Source organism: Tenrec ecaudatus, chromosome 1 (assembly GCF_050624435.1).
Source record: "Tenrec ecaudatus isolate mTenEca1 chromosome 1, mTenEca1.hap1, whole genome shotgun sequence".
Classification (NCBI taxonomy): domain Eukaryota; kingdom Metazoa; phylum Chordata; class Mammalia; order Afrosoricida; family Tenrecidae; genus Tenrec; species Tenrec ecaudatus.
In genome coordinates, this window is record NC_134530.1 from 219,592,871 (window position 1) to 219,617,726 (window position 24,856).

At 52.2% G+C, this 24,856-nt stretch overlaps 1 protein-coding gene across 1 annotated transcript; it reads left to right on the forward strand.

Annotated features, from left to right (window-relative positions):
• Positions 1-298: 298 nt before the first annotated feature.
• Positions 299-24,844, forward strand: RNPEP (arginyl aminopeptidase). Its single transcript, XM_075528881.1, has 11 exons — positions 299-806; positions 10,564-10,704; positions 10,944-11,092; positions 16,514-16,630; positions 17,274-17,509; positions 19,219-19,332; positions 19,996-20,108; positions 20,273-20,381; positions 21,466-21,690; positions 22,798-22,940; positions 24,369-24,844. The coding sequence occupies exons 1-11, from the start codon at positions 348-350 to the stop codon at positions 24,540-24,542; spliced, it is 1,980 nt and encodes a 659-aa protein (XP_075384996.1). The 5' UTR covers positions 299-347; the 3' UTR covers positions 24,543-24,844.
• Positions 24,845-24,856: the final 12 nt, after the last annotated feature.

Sequence of the window (24,856 nt, forward strand, 5' to 3'; positions counted from 1 at the left end):
GATTAGTAGATTAGTGTCGGACATACGCGCTAAAATTGGACTTACGGACTAGATGTGGACGGGCTGGGATGTTTCTTAATATACACTTACTTTCTATAGAAAGCTCTTTCTTACACCCCTAGGAGCGTCTCTGAATTTGCCTCTCTAGTCCACCAGACCAACACAGCAGAGGCAGAAGCGGGCGCTCGCAGGGCAGAGAAAATTCGGGAGAGGGGCGTGTCCAGAGGAAGCGAGAATCGAGGGGCGTGGCCTCGTGGGGCGCATGCGTTTGGGGTGCTCAGGGGCGTGAGCTCGCAGTTAGAGCAGCCGGCCTTCCCCAGGCGGGGCACAGCGACGCGGGCAGCGCCATGGCCAGCTGCGGGCCTTCGGCCGGCGGAGCCCACGGGGGCGCGTCCAGTCGCCGGCTGCACTCGGAGGGGGCCCAGGACGTGGCTTCGGCCTCCAGTTTCCGGGCCTTCGAGATCCTCCACTTACACTTGAACCTGAAGGTCGAGTTCGGGCCGCCGGGGCCCGGCCCGGGAAGCCGGAGGCTTAGCGGCTCGGCGACTCTGGACCTGCGCTGCCTGGTGCCGGAGGGCCCCGCGGAGCTCCGGCTCGATTCGCACCCGTGCGTCCAGGTGCAGGCGGCGGGGCTGCAGCGGAAGCGGCCTGACTGCGAGGGGGAGTCGCCCGAGGAAGCCGTGCCCTTCCACACGCAGCCCTTCTCGCACTACGGCCAGGTCCTGTGCGTGACCCTGCCCCAGCCCTGCCGCGCTGGCGAGCGTTTCCGGGTGCAGCTCACGTACCACGTCGGGGAGGGACCCGGGGTGAGTGCGCCCCCCTCCCTCCCCCCACCCCAGAAGGGAAGGCAGTGGGCGCTCCCCCGCCCCCCTTTAGTTTGCACTTTTCCCTGGGCTTCCGCGAGCCACCCCCTGCTTGCCCCCCCTGGCTTGTCTGCCAGGAGGTGAGTTATCCTCTCCGATAACCAGCTGCCACCTGGGGGCGTTGCCCTCCCCGCCATCCCCCACCCCCCAGGATCCTTCTGCCTGATTTTAGCACACACACCCCCAACCCCACCCAGCCAGGTGCTGACTCGGTGCTCTGCCGAAACAGCTCAGAATCCCTGGTAACTCTGTTTTTCCTCCTGTGAAAGCCCGGATTGGACAAACAGAAGAATTAGGGGGGGACAAGGGAGAACCTGAGTACTTGAGTTAGGGTATACCTTCTAAGGATGCCTGGGGGCGCAGCGGCTTCACGTTGGCTAACTTCCCTAAGGATTGACAGTCTTGGGAGCCCCAAAGAGCAGCCGTGTCCTTCCCTATAGAGTCATTATGAGTCAGAATTCGACCAGAGACAACAGGCTTGGTTTGTTTTCTTGTTTGTTTGAAAACTTTTTTATTGATTTGGACCAACTCTATTAAATATTTTACCCCCAATTCCACATTAGGCATAATCTTGAACAACCTGAAGATAGAAATCCTATGACTAAAGATAAATGTTGATATCAGCCCCTTTATAGAGCTAGAGGTATCAAGAAACACAGGACTTGGGTACAAAATAGATAGAGCCAACTTATTAAAATAAGGTTTGGGGGGAAGAAGAATGAGACAGGGAAAGCAATAGCAGAGACATTAAGGAAATATTCGAGACCATTACTGAAAATGCATTATTTCAAGACAACTAACAAATGATCATATTTCAGTTACAGCATTAGAGCCACAGCCCTTATGGGCCATGACATTTCCATGATGTCTAAAGTGTTCATTCAGCAAACAGAAAATGTCAATCGATAGAGAAGCCAAGAAAAGCAGGTGCCAGCTGGCACAAGAGGGGTGCACTGATTTGTGGTTCTGGTGTTTTAAAACTTTTAAGGAGCCTTGGTGGCATGTTGGTTACGGGCTGCTAACCACAAGGTTGACAGTTCAAAACTACCACCTGCTCCATGGGCGAAAGACAAGGCTTTTAGCTCCGATAAAGAGTTAACCGTCCTCGAAAACCCATCGGGACAGTTCTATCCTGACCTCTGGGGTCGCCATGAGCCGGAATTGAATGGCAGTGAGTTTTTATTTTTAAAAAAGGGGTTATGCTCATTGGGTCTTTTCACTGTTGGTTGACTCTCAGATCTGTAGATCTTCAATTTGGGAGTGTGTGTGGTGGGGCAGATACTGAAAACTACTCACCCATGCACTGCCACTCAGTTGACGGTGAACATGGAGACCCCATAGGAAGGAAAGGATAGAACTGCCCCTGTGGGTTTGCGCGACTGCTCTGATACTGGAGCTAGGAAGGTGGGAGTAATGTGGCCCAGTTAGAGAGAACACTTGGTGGTACTTGCTAGTCATTTCTCAGGCAGGGTGGGTTGTGCATTTCACAGTTCACTACTAGCCTGTGATTGAAATCTGCTTATCTGGTGCGTTTGCTTTGCTGCTGGACCTGGCTCAAAGGGCATTTTTGTTCTTTTACAATTGGTATAATAAATGAATCTTATGATTTATACACACACCTTTTATTTTTGCCAGGAACATGTACAGCAAAGCATGTACTGATTCAGAGAGTTTCTACATGTACTATTCAATGATGTGAATGAGATTGTGATCCAGCAGCTTGGAGGGAGACAGGCTGGGCTGTCCACAACTGTAAACAGTCTCCAGAAGCATGCAAGGGGTCACTGTGAATCAGCATTGACTTTGATGGCACTGAGTTTGGGGTTGGGTTTTCTTTTTTTGAGTAACCATTTTTGCCCACCCCAAATTTTTTATTTTACAAAACTCACTTTTTTAGGATTGTTTTCCATAACCATGAATTCACTGCCCTCCTGTGGTTCCCATCTAATCTTTAGACTTAGCGTTTGTCTGTTTGATTCCCTGCAAAAAAACCCAAAGTCTCACTGCCATCACGTGGATTTTGACTCATTTTGGCCTATAGGGCTGGGTAGAGCCACCCCTGTGGGTTTCTGAGACTGACACCTTTGACAGGAGTCGAAAGTCTCATCTCTCTCCTGCGGTGACTGACTTCGTGGGTAGCCACCCAGTGCGTATCTGTATGCCACCGGCGCCTTAATCCCCTGTAGGTAGTTCTTAAAGAGCATAATGTTCAAGACACAGGTCTCAGGAGTTCATCTGAACTGCTGTTTGGTTTAAGAAGACATTAGGGGATATTTTTGGTTTAGAGATAACCCCAGGGTCGTAACTTTAGGGATTCATTTAGCCTTGATGGCCGCCAGGAAATAGGGAGTACGAATTTGAAAGTTGGTCTGCCTGTCTCACCCCCCTGATCAGGATTCTTCAATGGAATCTTTGATCAAAATGCTCAGCAATGATAGCAATACACCATCTAGTTTTTCTGGTCTCATGGCAAGGAGCTTTAAAAATGAAATATATAATGACTTTTTAAGTGTTTTACTATATATATACATATACACACTTACACACATATATTTGTTTTGTTTTAAACTGAGTGCAAACTACTGGTAAGGCAAAGGAAAACTCCCAGAACTCTGGTACTCTCGGGGTAATATAAATCTGTGAATGTTTGGTGGCTCTGTTACAGTCTCAGTTCCGGTTTGGGGCTGGAAGCAGACATCCAACAAGGGGGCTGGACAAACTAACCCCTCTCCAAGTTGGCCTGCTGAATGTGGCACCTCAAATGAGACATCAGGAGTGAATAACTTATTTGTAGTCTTTCTCTTATGTTTTCTTTAGTTTATAAATAATTTTATTGGGGGCTCTTATAGCTCTTATAACAATCAATTGTATCTAGCACATTTGTACGTATGCTGCCATCAACATTTCTAAAACATTTTCTTTCTACTTGAGCCCCTTGGTGTCAGTTCCTCTTTTTTCCCTATAATTTATGAATTGTCCTTATATTCATATTTTATACTGTCCGCTGTTTCCTTTAGCCCATGGTACTGTTGTTTTTCTTACTGGGGGGGGGTGCATTATACATAGATCACTGCTATTAGTTTTCCCTTTCTCCCTACCTCCCCCCTGTACTCATGCTATTGTTACTCTCATTGGTCCTGAGGGGTTATCTGTCCTGGATTCTGTGTGTCCAGAGTGCTTATAATGTACCATTGTACATTATCTGGTCTAGCCAGATTTGTAAGATAGAACTGGGGTCATGGTAGTTGGTGTGTGTGGGGTGGGATAGCATTAAAGAGCTAGAGGCATGTTGTGTGTTTTGTCAGTGCTATCCTGCACTCTGACTGACTCGCCCCTTCCTGTGACCCTTGTGTGAAGGATGTCCAATTGTCTACAGATGGGCATTGAGTCTCCATTCCGACCCCCCTCGTTCACAGTGAATAACTTTTTGAGACCTGATAGTCCACACATCACCAAGAACTCTTCTTTGCACTGGGAAGGTGCCCGCTACTGGCATTTGTTTTTCCTTCCCTTCGTTGCCACCATCCCAGTGAAGGATCTTCATCTGATCGCTGTAGGTAGCAGCCTCTCTCTCCGGCTTCTCACTCAGTAGCGTCTGTTTTTTTTTTTAAACGCTAGCAAAAAGGTTGATGAGTCAGGGGTTGTGGCAGGGAGTAATGGTCAGTATGTATTATGATGTGAAGGTCTTAGGTCTAGGTGCTTGCCCTCACGATACAGGTGACGTGAAAAAAGCATTGCAGCAAAACGACTGGACCCGCTACAGACACAGACCACAAGGTGAAGGGACTAATTATTTCTCAACATCCTCCATCTGAGCTGTGCACCTACAGTTCTGAAGGGCTGGTTCCGTCTTCCTAACCTTTCCTCAGGGGACTCAACTAATGTTCCTTATCGCTGATCTTTGAGATTTGGGAACAAGAAGAAGTCTGAGAGGTGAAATAAGCCCTGCAGGGTGGATGAAGTGATTCCTGACAAAGGCAAGTCCTGGTTATCATTGAGGAATGAATGAGCAGGCACATTGTCATGGAAAAGATGGCTGTGCTCAACTCTCCTTATCTTCTCACTGATGCAATTGGCAGTTTTCTTAAACATGATTCTTAATAAGCCCAGGTGATAGCCCTGTGTCCTTTGAGAATATCTATCAAGATATTCTTTGGAATCTCAGGGTCACTTGATCTCTCCACCTTGAATCATCTTGAATTTAACTGGCTTAGTCCTCTCAATAGCCACAGCTTCAATTTGACCCTTGTTTTTTGAAGACACCCAAGGAGACTGAGATAATTTTATTTATTATCAGCCAACCGCTGATCCCAGAGGCATATCCATATGTTTCATTTGGAATGAACCCTTACATACATGGCCTGGGACTCTAGTAGCAATACTTTTTGTTTTACTCTTGCCTGGACTAGAGTGAGGATTTGCTTACGTGTTAGTTTTTATTGCTAATACATTACAGTTACACTTTGATTAGTTGACAGACTTTACTCTTGAGTGATACAAACTTGGCTGTTAACCAAAAGATCAGAGTTTAAGTTTACCCAGAATAAAGGCCTGGTTTCTTCTGAATGCAAGAATACTTTCTTCTATTAAATTGGCATTCTCTGATGCTCACCTTCCCAACACATCGCTGAAGACTAAGGGGGTGCACAAGCAAATGTAGTGAAGAAAGCTGATGGTGCCCGGCTATCACAAGACATAGCGTCTGGGGTCTTAAAGGCTTGAAGGTAAACAAGCGGCCATCTAGCTCAGAAGCAACAAAGCCCACATGGGAGAAGCACACCAGCCTGTGCGATCACAAGGTGTCAAAGGGATCAGATACCAGGCATCATCAGAACAAAAAAATCATATCATAGTGAATGGGAAGTGTGTGGGTGCGGAGTGGAGACCCAAAGCCCATTTGTGGGCCACTGGACATCCCCTTACAGAAGGGTCTCGAGGAGGAGACAAGCCAGGTCAGGGTGTGATGTAGCAACGATGAAACATGTATAACTTTCCTCTAGTTGCTAAATGCTTCCTCCCTCCATTATCATGATCCCAGTTCTACCTTATAAATCTGGCTAGACCAGAGGATGTACACTAGTACAGATAGGAATTGGAAATGCAGGGAATCCAGGGCAGATGATCCCTTCAGGACCAGTGGTGTGAGTGACCTTACTGGGAGAGTGAAGGGAGGGTGGGTTGGAAAGGGGGAACCAATTACAAGGATCTACATATAACCTCCCTGAGGGATGGACAACAGAAAACTGGGTGAAGGGAGATGTCGACGTTGGACTGGGCAAGACATGACAAAATAATTTATAAATTATCAAGGGTTCATGAGGGAGGGGGGAGCAGAGAGGGAGGGGAAAAATGAGCTGATGCCAGGGGCTTAAGTGGAGAGTAAATGTTTTGAGAATGATGAGGGCAATGAATGTGCAAATGTGCTTGACACAATTGATATATGTATGGATTGTGATAAGAGTTGTATGAGCCCCTAATAAAACAATTAAAAAATATTTGCTCTCCACTTAAACCCTTGGTATCAGCTCATTTCCCCCCCACCCCCCCCATCCCTCCCTGATTCCCCTCTTTCATGAACACTTGATAATTTATAAATTAGGATTATTTTGTCATGTCTTGTACTGTCCGATGTCCCCCTTCACCCACTTATCCATTGGTTGTTTTTTAAAAGTAGCTTCAGACAAGCACAAAAATTGAGCAGGTATACCCACGCAGTTTCCTTTGCTGTTAAGGGTTTGCACTGGTGCAGTAAGAGATGCTACAGTTAAAGACGCCAGCTCACCATAGTAACTGGGGCGCACAGGCGTTCAGATTTCTGTAGTTTAATGTGCCATCTCTCCCGCGGTCAGATTCAGGACACCACATGATATTGCACTGTCAGGTCTCTCAGGTTCTTTCTGTCTAGTTTTTCCCTAGCTTTTTATGGTGAGTGAAGTGAAAGTTTAACATCCAACCATTCATGCCCACTGCAGTCTCCGCCTCTTTATAGCCCCTGTGCTTCCCTTTCCATCCAGCCTTTCCTCTTCCTTCCAGCCTTTTGGCCCCAGGCCACTGCCGCCCTTTCCCTCTGCCTCCAGTCATCTGACAGACAATTCCTTAGTGGTGGCGCTCTCTTGGTTGGCTGAAAGTTGAGCCGCAGAGGTCAGAGTTCAGTTTTAAGCTTAGAGGGTGTCTTCAGGACCGCTGGGGCCTCAGGGGTCCCAACAGTCTCCAACCAGCAAGGCTGGTTCATTTACTTATTTACGCTTTTGAGTTTTGTTCCACAGTGTTCTTCTTGCCCCTGCGTTATGGAAGCTCAGGATCAAGTGAAGCTGAGGTTGTTAGTCCTTGGATGAATTATTTCCATGAGTTTTAATTGTCTTCCCTTTTCTTTGCTCCAGACAGGCAGGGACCACTGATTGCACCTTCGATGGCCCCTGTAGGCTTTGAGACCAGTTGTTACTCAACCAAAATAGGCTGTACAGCAGTGGTTCTCAACCTGTGGGCCGCGACCCCTTAGGGGGTCGAATGACCCTTTCACAGGGGTCACCGATTCATAACAGTAGCAAAATGACAGTGATGAAGTAGCAATGAAAGTAATTTTATGGTTGGGGGGGTCACCACCACATGAGAAACTGCACGAAAGGGTCGCGACATCGGGAAAGTTGAGAACCGCTGCAGTGGAGCTTTATCTCTGCGACTCAAGTCAGGCCAATGACCGTGGTGGCCCTCCGATTGTAGTTCTCATTTCCAGGCCCAGCGACTCAGTCCCTCAGAGAGAGCGTGTTGGAGTGGCTAAGAAGTCCCCTTAACTGTTGGCTCTGTAGCGTAGCTTCCTAAACTTTTGGCCCCTGCCTCTTCAGAAAAACAAATACCTGACAACCCTCTAGCAATTAAAAACATGTACTGTACCCCTCAATCCAGGATAAAGTGTGGGTATCTGCCTTTGCGGCCCTCCACGAGCGTTCCGCCACCCCCCCACCCCCCCCGCAGGTATCACCACTTTGGGACGCACTGCTTCACAGTATACATGGGTGTCGTCATAGCACATACAAATACATACGTAGCAATATCGCTGACCAAGCTGCTTGCTGGTCATGGGTGTATGGGGAGGCTTCAGCACGCTTAGTGGGATGTTTCCCTGAGCCTTTTGAAGTCCCGTTTGCCTTATTCATCCTGCTTGTCTGTCTGTATCCACTCCTGGGCTCTTGCTCGTTATTTCTGTACTGTGACGTGAAGGTAAAAGTATTTCCCTTCCTTATCTGTAACTCTTGAGCATGTCTCTGCTCTTCCTTTACCTTTGTGATGGTGTGCTCCTCACCCCTTGTTAGATATCGCTTGTCCCTTCGTTCACATTAGTATTTGCCGCTCATGGAGCCTGGGGGTTCGCTGTTGGGTGTTGGACTGCTTCTGCAAGGTCTGCGGTTCAAACCCACCAGCTGTTGTGAGGGTTTGGTTTGGTTTTCTCAATGACCTGGTTTGTAATGTTGCTCCCATCTCTGGCCACCATCCAAGAGTGTTTGACTTTTCATAGTAGGGGACTCATAATAATAGCTGGCCTTTCATAGTGGCTTGTTTCACTCAGCACACTTGCACTCCGACAGCTCGTGTATTTTCCTGGTTTTGAAGCCGTCGGCCGTTCAGAGGGTGCTAGTCCGGTGTTTGGTAGGATGACTCTCAATTGAAATTTACCTCTGGCTTTATCACTGACTCAAGCCAGTTTGTGGGGTTTTGAGTGAAGGAGCGGAGGCAAGCCGACAGTTTCCCCTCATCACCGGTGGCAAGGGTACCAGCATGGGGACCTTGCTCACCCCGCTGCTGTAGCGTGGGTCACCCTTCTCTGACGCCACTCTCCATGCTGTCGTCTTAGAGAAGAGACTCGCTACATTTACGGACACACGCAAAGAACTCAAAGAGAAGCCCCGCATCCCAGTGCGCCTGCCTGCGCGCCTTCAGATCAATCTCAAGTTCTTGTGTTCACTCAGAAAGCTCCCTGCCCTCCTGTTGGTGCTGACCCAGAGTGACTCAAAGAGACATGCTTAAAACCGCCCCCGTGAGTTTCTGAGATTGTAACTGTCTGCGGGAGTAGAAAGGCCCATCTTCCTCCCTTGGGGCTGTTGGTGGTTTGGAAGGTGTTCAAGGCCCTTCATGATGCATGTGCGCCCATGCCTCCTACGCTCTGTATCTGAAACAGACCCACAGCTCCCAGAGCCGCCTCCCTCCGGATCCTGCTCACCCGCCTGACAGTGCCTGTCTCTTCTTTCCAACTTTGAGACCCTGCTCCTCACTCTGGCTTCTCTTGTGAAAACCTGAAACTGTCCGATCCTTCTCCAAATCCTAAAAGGCCTTTGGCGCTTGGCAGACTTTCTTCCCCACCAGTCCTGCCTGTGTTGCAGTGGGCAAAAACAGTCTACTTTCCCTTGGTTTAAGGCAGCGGTTCTCACCCTGTGGGTCTTGACCCCTTTGAGGGTTGAACTACCCTTTCACAGGGGTCACCTAAGACTATGGGAAAACACATATTTCCAATAGTCTTAGGAACTGAGACACCGCTCCTCTATCCGTCTCGTCTCCAGGCAGGTCCGCCCACATGCAGATACGCCCAAATACGAGTACCTGGTGTGATGACATCATCACGCCAACCCCATCACATATACCCCATACAAATACAGGTGCATGTGACAGGGTTGGTGCCATAATGTACTTAGGTGGACTAATCACCCATGTGTAGAGAGCAGATACTGTGTAGAAAGCAGCTGCTGTGTTGAAAGCTGCTACTCTGTTGTGGAAGATGATCTTCGTTGTGCTCTTGCAAAGACTGCCCTGAGAATTTCTGATCTGGTGAGAAAGAAGCTAGCTCAACCTTCGCACTGAAGTTGGCTTTTTACGTAGAGTGTCGCAAAATGTAGCAATGTAGTTTACTCTTCTTATAGTAAGACTGTTACCCATGCCACACCATGCTTCAAGACAAAATTTCACTTATTTGTAATTAGAAATAAGTATTTCACTATATAATTACATATTGTTTTTGTGATTAATCACTATGCTTTAATTATGTTCAATTTGTAACAATGAAAATACATCCTGCCTAGCAGGTATTTACATGGCGACTCATAACAGTAGCAAAATTACAGTTAGGAAGTAGCAACAAAAATTATTTTTAGTTGGGGTCGCCACCACATGAGGAACTGTTAAAGAGTGGCACATTAAGAAGGCTGGGAACCACTGGTTTACAGGCTAACAGAAAACAGAAAGAATTGTCTAACTACTGCCTGTAAAGTGCTGTCTTTCCCAGCAAGGTCAGTGTCAGGAATGGAGAGCACACATTCATCAGTGGCCCCCAGTCAGGCAGGTTCTGCTTTCTCTGGGCCTTGCGTCACAAGTCCAGACCCAGTTGCTCTGGTCTCTGTGTTGTGATGAGACGCTAACTGCTGTGAAAACGACACGGAGGAGGGCAGCCTGGCGGGGCCCGAGGCCAGGCCGGAGGCCCCAGTGGGAGAGCAGAGAAGGGGCCCTTGTGGAGTGCTCCCCTCTGAAGTATGGGTCATCCCGTGGCCTGGATCCAGGGTGGATTTAAACGTGTAGCACAAGAGAAGCGGCCAAGTTGGCAGGCCGAAAGATTTTTCAGATGACCCGAAATTCTCCCCTGTTAGCCAGCTCCTTTTCTCTGGCCAGGCTGGGCTCAGCATGCAGCTGTCCATTCTAAGATATTCTCCACTCTTAGGTCTGCTGGCTGACTCCTGAGCAGACGGCAGGAAAGAAGAAGCCTTTTGTCTACACCCAAGGGCAAGCCGTGCTGAACCGGGCCTTCTTCCCGTGCTTCGACACTCCTGCTGTGAAATACAGATATTCGGCCCTTATTGAGGTGAGGCATCTCAGGGCAGGTGTACCTGCTCGGGGGAGTAATCTTTTTACTTCTGCCGGGTCACATCGTAACCTGGAAATCCCATCGGGTTGGCAGAGGTCCCGTTTCTTAAAGGCTGTGAGTTCTCCACGGTGGCCTGAGAGTCGTCATTACCAACACGGGGCACTGGTCCTGTCTGGGTAACTGATCAGAAGGAGACGTTCTCCAGGCAGACTCTCCTAAGCATTCTATGTTGTCAGGTCCCGGATGGCTTCACAGCCGTGATGAGTGCTAACAACTGGGAGCAGAGAGGTCCGAATATGTACTTCTTCCAGATGAGTCATCCCATCCCCTCCTATCTGATAGCTTTGGCCGTCGGAGATCTGGTTTCTGCCGAAGTCGGACCCAGGTAGGAGTCACAAGGCCCCACAAGCAAGGTTGGGTTGACTAAGAGGCAAGGAGGACTCTGGTCAGCGCACCTACTGGGGTGGTTCTGGGCCCCTGCAGATCCTCTCTGAGCTGCAGCCTCGCTAGCTGGAAGGGGGCTAAGAGTCCAGCTTGGCACGTGCCCTTTTCCTCCTCCCCCTCCCTCCACTTCCCTCTCCTGCTGTCTGCAGTGAGATCAGCAGTAACCGCTGTCCTGGGCCAGCCAGCTTTCAGGGGGATATTGTGTAGGCAATAGTTTTAGAAGCTTGATTTTTTTTTTAATTAACGTCTAGATGAAGTTCTTTGCCTTGTAAATTCCTTTGTAGCTACTATATTTGCTTTTGGGGGTAAAAAAATCTCTGCACTAACTCTCAGCACCTTTTCTCTAGTATTTAATCCTGGACACATCGCTTTGATCTCTTGAATTCCTTCTTGAGAGGGAAGCAGGATCTTCTCTCTGCCAGTGGCAGATGCATGAACCTGACCCTCTGGTGGCAGAGCTGCCTCTGGCGTGAGGCGGATTTAGAGGAGGCAGAAAAGACGTTGGGTTTTCACCCCGGTGCTGCTGGAGGAAGACTTTTGACGAGGAGTGCTGTTTTGCCCTGGCTCCCCTGTGGCCCGCCAGCATGGCGGCGGCGTGCCATGAACGCATCAATGGCTGGCCAGGGGACAGTGCCCCTCTCCCTTGCTCTCTCACCCTTCTTGATCCCGGGCCTTTGCTTCATTCCTGGAGGAGGAGGTGGGGATGGTGGTGGCGGGTGTCCTCGACAAGATTAGTTATGAGTGTCAGACTTCATAACCTGGCTCTGCCCTGCTCGTGTCAGGGTTCTTAGTTCTTGGCCATCAGATGGAACGACAGGTGTAATTCTAATGGCATCTGCTCCCAGCACACACACACCCGTGCCCGTCCGAAGAGCCTGGGGGCCTCCCCTCTGGAGTGGCTGTCTTCCCAGCAGACAGGACCACAGGGAAGCAAGGCACTGCCATCTTTGCCACGGACGGGAAAAATCAGTGGTCAGGGCATGCCACTTTCCAGAGTGTCTCCTTGCTGAGGCTCCCTGGAATGAATTAGGAGAGGCTATTCAAAACAGATGGGATGATCATGATTTTGCCGAGCACTCTGGACTAAAATGACAACGTGGTCCAACAGTCCAGGCGGCAGAATCCACTCACCTGGTGATGGTCATTTCTTCTCCCCCATCACATGGGCAGGCCTTGTCTCATGGGTCTCAGTCACCTTGTGGTGTGTGCTAAATGGGAAGGTCTTCTGGCAAAGTGGGACACCAATTCCAGTCCCTGTACCTGTGGGATGGCTAATGGAAGTATCTTTGGTCCCTGTCTAGCCTGTCTTAAGCCTTCGGGTAGCTACAGCAAGCTGAGGCCTTTCACGTAGGACGACTAGGCTGATGATCTAGAGGTTCCTGGAAGACTGCCTTCTATGCTGTGGCCTCTCAGCCTGGTGCCCTATGACATCGTCTTTGGTGACACCGTGTCCACATGCTGACCCATACCCCCCCTCGCTTCAGGGGCTCTAGACCTCCCCTGCCCCAGGAGCCTTCTCCCTCCTCTCAGCTAGCCACACTCCGGCTAGGAGTTCACACGCAGTCTGTCTTGCAGCAGAGATGTCAGACCCTCTGGCCTCGTCTCCTCTCTGACCACGCTAAGCGCCAGCTCTCGGATGACCTCACTCCCGCTCTGTCCCGCTGTGTCCCTTGCTTGTATTCCAGGAGGTGGCCGCCCTTCCTTAGAGCTACAGCTTGCGTGTGGACCATCAGCTACTCCTGTCTCCCTTCCCTCTGGCCCAGGGGCCTGGATGACCGGCTCTGAGCACACGCCCAAGCCATCTTGCTCACTGTCCTGCGGCTAAGATGATCCTAAGGTCACCTTTCTCCACCTCTGTCTCTGGGTGTTGGAGAGACTGATAAGAAAGCCCTGCACTTTGATACCACTTGGCCTTTCTGGCCCCTTTGTGAAAAGCTGGAATTACAAAAAGTAGAATGGAGGTGTATGTGATTTTCAAGATAAAGAAAACCAGTTTGGAGTCTTTGACTCTGTGTAGCTTTCAGTGTTGCTCAGTGGTCCTTCCTTTTTTTCTAGATCTTTCTATCCCACTCCTTTCAGCAACACTGCCTTTACCGTGTCCCTCAGACGGCCTGTTTGAGCCCCATGCCCTCACGCCCGGTGGGTGACCCCACCCTATGGTACTGAGACACCTTTACGCCCCAGTTATGACGACATCCGCTTCCCAGCCAGAGGGGAAAGTCGGCTGGAGAGGAGGAGGCCTGTCGTCAGTGGAAAGTCAAAGCTCTTCATCAGTGCACAGGCTGCAGTTAGTCAGTCAGTCCATCCCTGGGTCCCCCGGGCTGTTTCATCTCTTAACTGTCCCTTCAAATCTGCCACCTCATCCCCTCAAGCAGCTTCTTTTACCCATAGTACGGCCCAGGTGTTGGGAGCCCCACAACCAAGCAAGAATCAACCAAAGAATCCCCTCTTAGCACAAGACCCTCTCTCGTTCCTTACCAGAGTGGGCGTGGGGGCGCTTGACCCCACCTCATCACTCCTTCCACCACTGGCACCTAGCCCCTCCCTCCCTGGCCCCGCCCCGCCCCCAGCCCTGGAAACTCCGGGAATCACTGTGGCCACTGGCCTCAATCTGCAGGGTACTTCCAGGGCTTATCTTCCTGTTCTACCCTTTTTTTATCTGCCTCTGTTTACCCTCCTCTGGCTTCCCGGACACCACTGGCCTTGGCTTTGGACTTCCTGACCCCTCCTCTCTGTGGTCCCCCACCTCCTACCCACAGCCCCGTCTTCTCTCCGCCATGCTTTTCTTGGAGAAATTCACCTGTTTTAATAGATGTGCTGCTGCCAGAGGGATGTCCCACAGTTACATCTGACAATGTCTTGTGTTTGCTTAAAGCCCTTCCTTGGCTCTGTGTGACCTGCCTCTCTGGCCTCTCATGTTCCATTTCCTGTTGTGACTCCACCCCCACCCCCCGTACAGCACAGTTGTCCACCGCGGCGGCCAGCTGTAGTCCCAGGTGAGGGAGCGCCCAGTTCCATAGGGTTTCCAGGGGTGGACAGCGCGCCCCTCCCCCGCAGGGCAGTAGATTGCCAGACCTTTCTTCCCAGGTGCCCCTGGAGGGGCCTGCACCAACCTTAGAGTTAGCAGCTGCCCCTTGTAACTGTTCCCACCGTCCACTGATTTTCCGCCACTCGGACTGGCTTTGGATACTCCCTCCATTCGGAACCACCCACTCTTCATTCTTTGCTGAGCTGAAAACGAGTTATCTTGGAATAAAATCTGAAAGCTGAAATATGTCCCTGAAGTTCAGCCTGGCCTTCAGAATCCGTCCTTGCTTCCATCTCCTGCACCCTGGGCCTGCCCCTCACCACACGGCCAGAGCGGTGGCGCTGAGCCTCAGTCAGATTGCTTGCTAGTGTGTTTCTGATTTGAAACTGAAATGTTGCTCCCAGGGCGGCGAGCTGGGTTTGCAAAGCTGGTGCTAGCTGCCCTGCTCCTTGTCCTCCTCCCAGCACATTTCCAGGGTTCTGCAGAGGCGGAGGAGACACGCCCCCCGCCCCCACCCCCACTCCCACTCCCACCTGGCCTAGAGCCTGTCCCCGTTGTCATCTGGCTCTCTGTTGTGTGCGTCACATGGGAGGACCCAGGGCCTCACCTGTCAGGCACAGTCTGTCATGGTTGATGTTCTTGAGGTCCTCCCACAGCTCACCAGGGCTGGTCTCATTCATGGTCAATGCGTCACGTCTGTTCTTGGGATGTTCTCAAAATTCCAGTGGGAAAGACTCAGGTCCTATGTTGGCTCCCGTGGACTTGTTCTCCTGCCTTGAGCTGTATCCTGGCCTCGCAGATGATAATCGATGGTCTCTTCCACAGATGGACCCTGGTCTGGTTTTAGCTGCTGATGGTAGAGAGCTCCTCCGGGGTCTTCCCACAGACGTGGTTGATGTGGTTTCTGTGTCCTCCATCTGGGGAGGTCCCTGTGTACTGTCGCCTTTTGTGGGGTGGAAAATGTATTCTCCACAAACGAGTTGCTGGTTTCGCAGAATTCTATCAGGGAATATCCTGCTTCATTTCTATCACCAAGCCCCTGTTTTCCAACGACTGTGCCTTCCTCTTTGTTTCCGACGTTTATATTCCAATTACCAATAGCTATCAATGCAGCTTGATTGCATGTTTGATCAATTTGCAACTAATGTCTTTTGTAGAATTCTTCAGTTTCTTTACCACCGGCTTTTGTGGTTGGTACATGAAGTTGAGTCATGGTTGTATTGATTTCCTGAAGGGGCATAGATATAACCCGATCACACGTAGCACTGGACTTCATGATGATCCAGCACGATCCTTTCTGACAATGAAGGCCACGCCATTCCTGCTGACTGCGTTACTCCGGACGTAGTAACTCATATAACTTTCTGATTCAAAATGCCCAATACCAATCCACTTCAGGCCACGAATACCAGCTTATCGTTGCTCACGGGTTCTATTTATTTTTGACCGCTTTTACTTTTTCTAGATGAGTACTAAGCACGTTCCAAGTTCCAATCATTAGGAGATTTTTGCAGCTGTTTCTCTGTATGTGGAGCGGCGCCCCAACAGCAAACGAAGCTCCTGAAGGCTCCGCTCCCACAGGCTTCAGCCGGCTCACGTCAACATGGCCCACTCCCCTCCAAGAATCATCTCCTCTGCAGTCCCATTTCACGAGTCCGCGGACCCAAGGGGCCCGCCTGCTGGCAGTGTTTCCAGCAATGCGCTGCTTCCTCTTCAGGCTTTTCCAGTGTTTGAAAAAGCTTCCAATGTGCAAAGTGGCTCCTTCCTCCAAAGTGGGGAGCCAAGCCCATCTTCATCGTCGTCTGAGTCTGGAGGCTCCGCTGAAACCTGTCACTGTGTGTGGCCCTGCTGGCGTTGGAAATACTGCGGACACAGCTCCCAGCCTCCCAGCCACACACAGGCCACCACAATATGACAAACACAAGTGATGCGCGCTCTTAAGTGAAATGGTAATGCCTCGTTTTAAAGATGAGGCAGCCACGGCTCAGGGCAGTGAACAACTTTTGCAAGATGTCCTTCCGTGTGGGAGCCATTAGCCTATGGGTATTTGGGCCCTGTGTGGACCTTCAGGAGGCAGTCTTGGGTTTGTATGAGGTGTGGTGATGTGGGCAGGCTTTGGGATCCATACGAGTCACTGATCCATACGAGTCTTTTGGGATCCATACAAGTCACTCACCTGGTGGATGACCAACTTGTCACATGAAGTTGGTTCAGATATGAGACCAAAGCCAGGGTTTTTTTTTTTTTTTTTTTGTGCCTCTCCTTGTGTTTTCAGAGTCAGGTCCTCCACATGGTCTCTAACCACCACTCTGGTCTCCGTTCTCCTGTCTGTAGGAGCCGGGTGTGGACTGAACCCTGCCTGATCGAGGATGCCAAGAAGGAATACAACGGGATCATAGAAGAATTTCTGGCAACGGGAGAGAAGCTTTTCGGCCCCTACGTCTGGGGAAGGTGTGGTCTCTGTTGGCGCCAGTGTCTCCTGTGAACACCGAGCTGCTGGGGCTCCCTCCCTCCCCTCTGGTGCTGCTGCTTGTCCGGTAGCCCCTAGAACGAGGTCTTCCCGCTCCCCAAGAGGAAAGGACAAGGAACCGACCAGCCTCTGCATCGTTCCTGAGCTTAACTTGGGCTTCACAGTGACCATGTTAGGGAGTCACTAAGTTTGGGTTTTGAGAGGGACTTGGGTGGCTTGTCCTTTCTCCTTCCCTGTTGTCCGTTGACATCTGAGAAACTGGGCCCACTTTGGTCTTGAGGACCCCAGATTGACTTAAATATGGTAGAGCTGCTAATAAACATGCCCACACCCTTCCTGTAAAGGGCGGGGGCTGAGGGACAGAGAGCCCCTCCTCGCTCCCAGCACGCTGAATGAGAAAGCCCTGGCTTGTCAGGTTGACACCTGGAGGCGGGCTGGGAGCCTGGCTCCACTCACCACCAGGTCCCCTGGGTGCCTGCAAGGAGCCCGAGGGAGTTGGTGCTTGGGAAACCGCCCTCTGACCTCTGTCTCTGTTTCTCTCTCTCTCTCTCTCTCTCTCTCTCTCTCTCTCTCTCTCTCTCTCTCTCTTTCTCTCTCTCTCTCTCTCTCTCTCTCTCTCGGCAGGTACGATGTGCTTTTCATGCCACCGTCCTTCCCCTTTGGAGGAATGGAGAACCCTTGCCTCACCTTTGTCACCCCCTGCCTGCTAGCAGGGGACCGCTCCTTAGCGGATGTCATCATCCACGAGATCTCCCACAGCTGGTTTGGCAATCTGGTCACCAATGCCAACTGGGGGGAATTCTGGCTCAACGAGGGCTTCACCATGTATGCCCAGAGGAGGATCTCCGCCACCCTCTTTGGTAAGAAGGCCCGGGGTTCCCGCCTCCGCCTGTGATCCAGTGTGAGCGTCGTCTGGGAGGTGGGCACGGGGAGCGGGTGGTGTAGACGCTCAAGTGAGTGGTCTCGGAGAGCTGAATCTGCTTCCGTCAAGGCCCCTTCTGGAGGGAAAGGGAGTGAGAGACGCTCAGTTACCCCGTATTGAGGGATGACCTGTCAGTGACAGTCTCAAAGCACACTTCCCCACCCCCATTCGAACCCGCCCATCCCAGCACAGGGCACATCGCACTCTCTTCTCACTGCAGCCAGGCATCACCCCAGGGGGTGGAGTTAGCCAGGCTGGTTCGTTTGAAGGAGTCGGCACCTCACGACTTTGCATTGAGCCCGTGTACCAGGTGTGTGCTAGGCCCTCCTTCAGCAGGTCGCGGCAGCCCTGGTCCATGGTGGTGGTGTGGTTGGGTGCCCTCGACGCGTTTCTGACTCACAGCCACCCCGTGCTCAACACACCCGCCAGACAAACACGGCCCGGTCCTGCGCCTTCCTCGCCATTGTTGCAGCCACGGGATCTGTCCATCTTGCCAAGGGCCCTCTGCTTTTTCGCTGCCCCTCTGCTTTACCAAGCGAGATGTCCTCTCCAGAGACTGGGCTGGGCCACCGCTCGGGACAAGGGAAGAGTGGTGGCACAGGCCACTTGTCTGGTGACTGCAGGAGGTGGGAGGCCTACAGTCTGCACGAGGACACTTTGGATATGCCGTTCACTGATGTGGGGAAATCCCTTGCCCATTCCCATACCCCAAGAGTTCACCTGCCACGTCATACCAAGGCGCAGCTCCAGGCAGTGTCACATCCGAGCAGAGGTCATGGCAGTGGCGGCCCGGTGTGCCAGGCCGTTGAGGGGGTGGGGGCGCAGCGGGGTGGGGGCGTCCCGGGACACCCCTTGCTGCTCAGAACAAGCGCTGAGCACATTGCACTTTTCACCTGTCACCTTTCTTCATAACAGCTCGACTCCTAACTCTAAGGGCAAACTCAGCTGTTTTCCAGATCAATCAGGATACATGCTTAGAAGCATAATTTATGAGTCTGAACACGTTGGAGGCTTGTTAGTGCTTGTATATAGCGTCCCAGTGCCTCCCATAAAGCTTATACATATCTCACAATGTCATCCAAAGTCCATATCGCCTAGGGTTCTCAGAGCCTCGTAATCAGACACCGAGACTCCTGTAGAGCAAGCACATGCGACCACCCCCTGAGCACGTGACTGCGGCTAGAAGAGGGAAGTCCGCCACTTGCCCAAAGCCAGGGTCTGGTCAGTTGCAGCACTGAGTGGTTGAAAATAACCCACTCCTCCTCCCCACCCTGCCTTTGGGCATGATCAGAACCAGATGGAGCTTTGGGAATGCTTAGAAAAATGTGGGTTTTAGGAAGAGTCAGATGAAAAAATTCTGAAGTTATCGTAGAAGATCAGCGATCAGGTTACTATCTAAAAATAAAATGACCCTGGCAGGAGAGTTAGCCTTCAGAGGAGTGAGTGTAAATTACCCTCCTGTTCTTTGTAGCCACAAGTTGCCAGGAACAAGTCGAGTTCTCTGGTCGGTGACCCTTTTTGCTACTTCAGGGGTCAATGGTTATTCTTGTGGTCAGCGCGGGGGACAGTCCACCTACTTAATCCTTTCAGGAGTGGATTGTGGATGTCCTGACAAGGTTGGGGGGCTCTGATTTGTCTCTTCTCCAGGAGCTGCTTATACCTGCTTGGAAGCTGCAACTGGGCGGGCTTTGCTGCGGCAGCACATGGACATCACTGGCGAGGACCACCCACTCAACAAGCTCCGAGTGAAGATCGAGCCAGGTCCTCTGCCTGACAGCCCTTGATGGAGCTCTGAGCCCCCAGCTGGTTGGAGCTTCATGTCTCAGTGTACACTCCGAGTACCTCCTTTGAGAGGGAGAGCCTCCAGAGCTCTGTTTAAGCCTGCCCCGGCCTTAGAGCAGCCAATTCAGCAGCCTAGGAGTTGTACCTATCCCATGCAGGTGGTAATGGAGATACCACTGCTTGACTTCTGCACAGGTGTGCTCAGTGTAGAGAGCACTCTCCCAGTCCCTCATCGGTGTGAGGTTTCTAACCCCCAGGAGTGCGGAGAGTAAGTGCTCCCTAACTTGACAGAGCTCCCAGCAGGTCTTGACGCTTGTCCAGAGGCTTGCACCTAATCAGGCCCTGGTGGAGCTCTGATCCAGGCCTTCTGTCTCTAAGTGCAGAGCTTTCTTATTTTTCAGATATTTTTGGTTCTGTGTAGGCCCTTCATGTGCAACTAAAGCTCACGTTCTTTGATGCCTGTGGCTCTGCAAGATCTTCTTGGGAGTCCTTTAAGATGGGCCTGCAAACAGCCTTGGCCTTGCAGTTTCTGGAGAGCTGCATTCGGATCTGTTTGTTAATGGGTCTTTGAGTCCAGAGCCAGAAGGCAGTGGGGACTGCAGGTGACGAAGGCTCACCTCCTCCCTCTTCTCCTTCTGCCAGGTGTTGACCCAGACGACACCTACAACGAGACCCCCTACGAGAAAGGCTTCTGTTTTGTCTCCTACCTGGCCCACCTGGTGGGTGACCAGGATCAGTTTGACAGTTTCCTCAAGGTACGGGCCCCACTCACAGGAGGGGAGAAGGACGAGGAGCAGAGTACAAGGGTGGAGGCAGGGGGCAAACGAGGTAAGGGGTTGGAGGAGGGCCCAGACATGCAGGGGGGCTGCTCCCTAAGGGCCCAGAGGAGGGCCTGAAGAGCACCTACCTTCTCCTGCAGGCCTACGTCAATGAATTTAAATTCCAGAGTATCTTAGCCGATGACTTTCTTGAATTCTACTTGGACTATTTCCCTGAGCTGAAGGAAAAGAAAGTGGATTCCATTCCAGGTAAGCAGAAGTACGAGCCCGCAGGCTTCCAGGAGGCTGGAGAGCACAGCACTCTCACTGGGGACGAGTCAGGCACAGCCCACATCATATAGACAGTGTTCCTGGAGAGGGGAGCAGAGCCCCGGCTCCAGGCCTTTCAGCCTCCCAAGGCCACTTGGCCTCCTTTCTCCAGTCTTGTTTCCTTCTACTCCGCTGCTTTCTCTCGTTCCTCTGCACGTGGACCCACATAACCCATCGGGCCTCTGCCCAGAGAGCTCTGCAGGGGCCCCAGCCGAGCCTCACGGGGCAGCAGCTGTGCCTCAGGAGCATGTGCTTGCCCCGGACAGGCAAACACTGAGTGGGGGGATCTCCCTGTGGCTGCGGCCCTCGTTGAGATCTGGGAGTCACTGCCTCCTGCGAGAGCAGAGACGGAGACGGACCCGTCACAGCTGAGACAGTCCATGAGCCATGTCTCTCATGGATGCTGTGTGCTGAGTCACTTTTGGCAATGTCACCTTTCCCCAGCAGCTGGGGTTGGTCAGGCCTTAGCAACACCTACTCTGGTTGGAAGCCTGCATTTCAAGGTGACAGACTTTCATGACAACAGTTAACACCATTGCTCACTGTGTCCCAGGCCAGGAGAGAGGCCTACTTGAGTTTCACAGGTGGGAGTGAGGCTCAGACAGAGGTGAGGGAACATGCCCGTGCATGGCTTCCAGCTAGGTATAGCCGAGTTAAGCTGGGCGCTGGGGTTGACACACTCGGCTATGCTGTGTTGGGAGAGAACGTGAACTTGAATGAGGCTGGGAAAGCATCCATGGACTTGACTACAACAATGTAATGTTTGCTTGAGGTAAACTTGCCCTGTGTCTGGGAGCCCACGCGACACATACACACACACACACACCACTGTTAAAGAAGATATAGGCCGTCATCATCTTAGACCTGGGAGCTGCTGGAGTGGGGGAAGTGTGTTAGGTGTTTGACATGGAGCGAGGCAGAAAGGTGTCCCCAGGGTGTCTCTGGTTGTCTGGGCAAGTTGACCATGACCCTGGCAGGGTCATTGTGACCACATCTATTTCACCCCCGCCCTCCTCTTCCACAGGTTTTGAGTTCGATCGATGGCTGAATATCCCTGGCTGGCCCCCCTACCTCCCTGACCTCTCCCCTGGGGACTCCCTCATGAAGCCTGCTGAGGAGCTGGCCCGGCTCTGGGCGGCGGAGGAGCTGGACGTAGAGGCCATTGGTGCGGTGTCCATTTCTTCCTGGAAGACTTATCAGTTGATCTACTTCCTGGATAAGATCCTGGAGAAGTCCCCTCTCCCTCCCGGTAAGAAGAGCTCGGCTATTGGCTGAGTTGCGGTTCCCTTTGGGAAGAACTGCTTATGTCAGGGCATGTGGAAAGACCCGGGAGGGAAGTTTGATGCTGGCTCTGGGCAGCTCCCGACGTCCTCAGGAGCTGGCAGCGGGCCGGGCCACTGCTCTTCTGCACGGAGTGTGGCAACAGGAGGGCACGGTCTGTGTGGAGACGTGCATGCTGTGTGGAGACGTGCAGCTTCAGCAGGTCTTCAGCCTGTCAGGTCAACTTTTCACATTCCTTACATCCATTCAGTCATTTGACCCTCCTAACCACTCGGTGACGTAGCCAGGTGGGTCACATAACTCAGATTCATGGCCACTTTCAACCACAGCCATGGCCAAGGAGTCCATTCCGACCCCGGGGTCCTGGGGGGAGGGGGGGTCCCTATCCTGTGGATCCTATGGGAGCCAAGAGCCTCATCTTTCTCCCAGGGGGCTCCAGTGATCTGTAAGGTCTTTATTAGCGAACATTGCAGAAACAGACTGCCTGGCCTTTCTTCCGAGTCGGTCTTAGTTGGAACGCCGTGCACCCGAGATGGCACTGCTGGATGAGAGACACTCGGGCATAGCAACAGGGCGGCTGACGGGGGCTGGGAGCGGGGTGGCGTGTGGAAGGAAGTCAGCTGCCGTGACAGGAGCCCCAGGTAACAGTTTGTGGCACAAACGGGTCACAGTGCGATGGGACTGGGATTTGAATTTACTGGGCCTCAAGTGTTTGTGTTTCCTTAAAAATAAAGCCAAAGTGATGTTTAGCAAGCAGGTAAGTGATCAAAGAACAAGGCCAGCAGGATATTTTGGGGGCATTCTGTGCTTTAACCTGTGGTGGGGGTGGGGTGGGGCGGACGCAGATGCTTATAAGAGCCAAGGTTTGAATTTATGGCAAACATTTGGACATTGCCATTTCTGAGCCTGAGGGGAGCAGGGAGAGTGGTCAGTGGGTGGTGGGCACCTCCACAGAGCCGTCCCCAATACACTTGGCGGACTGAGGGCAGACGTGGTGACCGTGAGGGCTTTGTCCATTCCTGGACACTTGACTCCACAGGCAACCTTCCCAGGAGCACTTTCCTTTCTCTCCCAGGGAATGTGAAGAAACTGGGAGAGACATATCCAAACATCTCCAGTGCCCGGAATGCAGAGCTCAGGCTCCGGTGGGGCCACATTATCCTGAAGAATGACCACCAGGAGGGGTTCTGGAAAGTGAAGGCCTTCCTGCAGAGTCAGGTGGGTGACTCGGCCCTGCCCCCTTAGGCACAGGGTGGGCCCCTCAGCCACACTGGCCCTAGAGAGCCTCTCATCAGAGACTTGGGGCTCCTAGGTGCACTCTGACCCTCCCAGGTGCCTGGACCCTGCCCCTCATCCTATGGTGGTCCTTGGGGTGGGGTGGGGGGGCGGCAAGCCTAGGGAGCTCTGCTCGCTTGCTGTTTTGTTTTTTTTCGCTTGCTGTTTTGTTTGCGATTTTATTTTATCGTAGTGGGAGCAGACACCAGCAAACGTGCCACGGCACTGTTTCTCTGTACAAATCCGGGCAGCGCCCCGCCCTTCCTGTGGTGCCACCACGCCCACACTACTTCCCCTCATCGCAGCCCCAGCCCCTCATCTGTGGGGTGGCTTATTTCATCCGCATGAGGTCAGGCAGGACTGCTGTCCTGGGGACGGACAGCTTCCTCTCTGCCTGTTGTCAAGGGTCAGCCAGGAAGCGGCCTGTGGCAGGGTGCCATTCTCTGGGTGGCTGAGTAGTCGTCCACTGGGGCTGGAGATGTGGGGTAGGGGAGTGAGTGGTGGTGTCAGGGTTTTGCAGGTCAGCTGGTGAGGGCATTCTTGAAGGTCAGAACTGGTTGTAACTCTCCCCAAACTGGGAACTGAGTGATGAGTAATCTGGGGCTGAGGATGAGAACTGGTGATTGGAAAAAGGCCAGAGGGAAGGTGGTCAAGGGACAGAGCTGAGTGAGGGTTAAGAGTGTTGCTTTGTCCCTGGGAAGCCCTGAGACTCGGGACAGATACCAGCTGTATTCCATGTCCCCAGCCACGCCCAGTCAAGAGGGGTCTGAGGGGCAGGGCCACAGGGGCTGACAGTGAAGTCATCAGACCCCAGAGCCCACGGGGCGCTGGGCTGGATGGCAGGCAGTGCTTACCTCCTACCCCCCGTCCCCACCCTTTCCCGGCCACTGGGGATGGGGACCTGGTGGGTGATGTCCAAGTCCTGGGAAGGCCCCTTCGGGCCTCTGGGGTTTGGGAGCTTGTGATGCTGCTGAACTTGGGGGTCTTCGTGCAGCCCTCTGCTTGCTAAGGCTGTCACTCTGCCGGCAGGCCTACCGCGGATTCACTCAGCGGCTTACCACCCACAGCTTTCTAAAAGCTTGGGGCCCCTTTATGTCACCCCTACCCCCTGCCTGGTCTTTTGAGTGTAAACACCCTAATGTCATGGATTGGGATGAATTGGGGCTCTGATTCCATAGGTCTTTGGCCCCCTGAGAACACTTTCTTACCTCTGGGGCGCTCCGCATTCCGGTAGCACGGAGCGCCACGTCCCTTTGGGCACCTGGCCACGACTGCTCTTGCAGTGGCTCCAGGGCGGGAGGCTGGCCGGACCCTGTGAGCAGGGTGCTCAGGCTGGGTGTGTGTGTGTGTGTGCGTGCGTGTTTCCTGCAGGGGAAGCAGAAATACACCCTTCCGCTGTACCACGCGATGGTGAGTGGCAGCGAGGTGGCCCGGGGCCTCGCCAAGGAGACCTTTGCCTCCACTGCCTCCCAGCTCCACAGCAACGTGGTCAGCTATGTGCAGCAGATCCTGGATCCCAAGGGCAGTGGGAGCCTCACTGCCTGACCTCTGGCTCTTCGGCCTTCGATTGCCGCAACCTGCAGCTCTCCAGGCAACTTCCAGAAGTGTGTGCCCTTCGGCATCACCTGTGCTCAGGCCTGAGGCCTTCCACCTATGGATCTCCGCAGACCAGAGCTGAGTCACCTGCCCTGCCTCCCCACTTACCATCTGCAGAGAGGATTTCATCACTTTTCTTTCTTTCTCTCTCTCTCTCTCTGCTGATTTTTCAGGTACTATGCAAGGGAATGCATTCTGGTAAATCTTTTTACGGTTTGATCTTTATTTTAATAAATGTTTTGAGGTGGAAAGTACTTGTGGTG

Excerpts from the sequence above, each read along its gene's own strand:
- RNPEP (XM_075528881.1), top strand. The coding sequence starts at position 348 with ATGGCCAGCTGCGGGCCTTCGGCCGGCGGAGCCCACGGGGGCGCGTCC. Across the intron at positions 807-10,563 it reads ACGTCGGGGAGGGACCCGGG|GTCTGCTGGCTGACTCCTGA; the intron begins GTGAGTGCGCCC and ends CTCCACTCTTAG. Across the intron at positions 19,333-19,995 it reads CCGAGTGAAGATCGAGCCAG|GTGTTGACCCAGACGACACC; the intron begins GTCCTCTGCCTG and ends TCCTTCTGCCAG.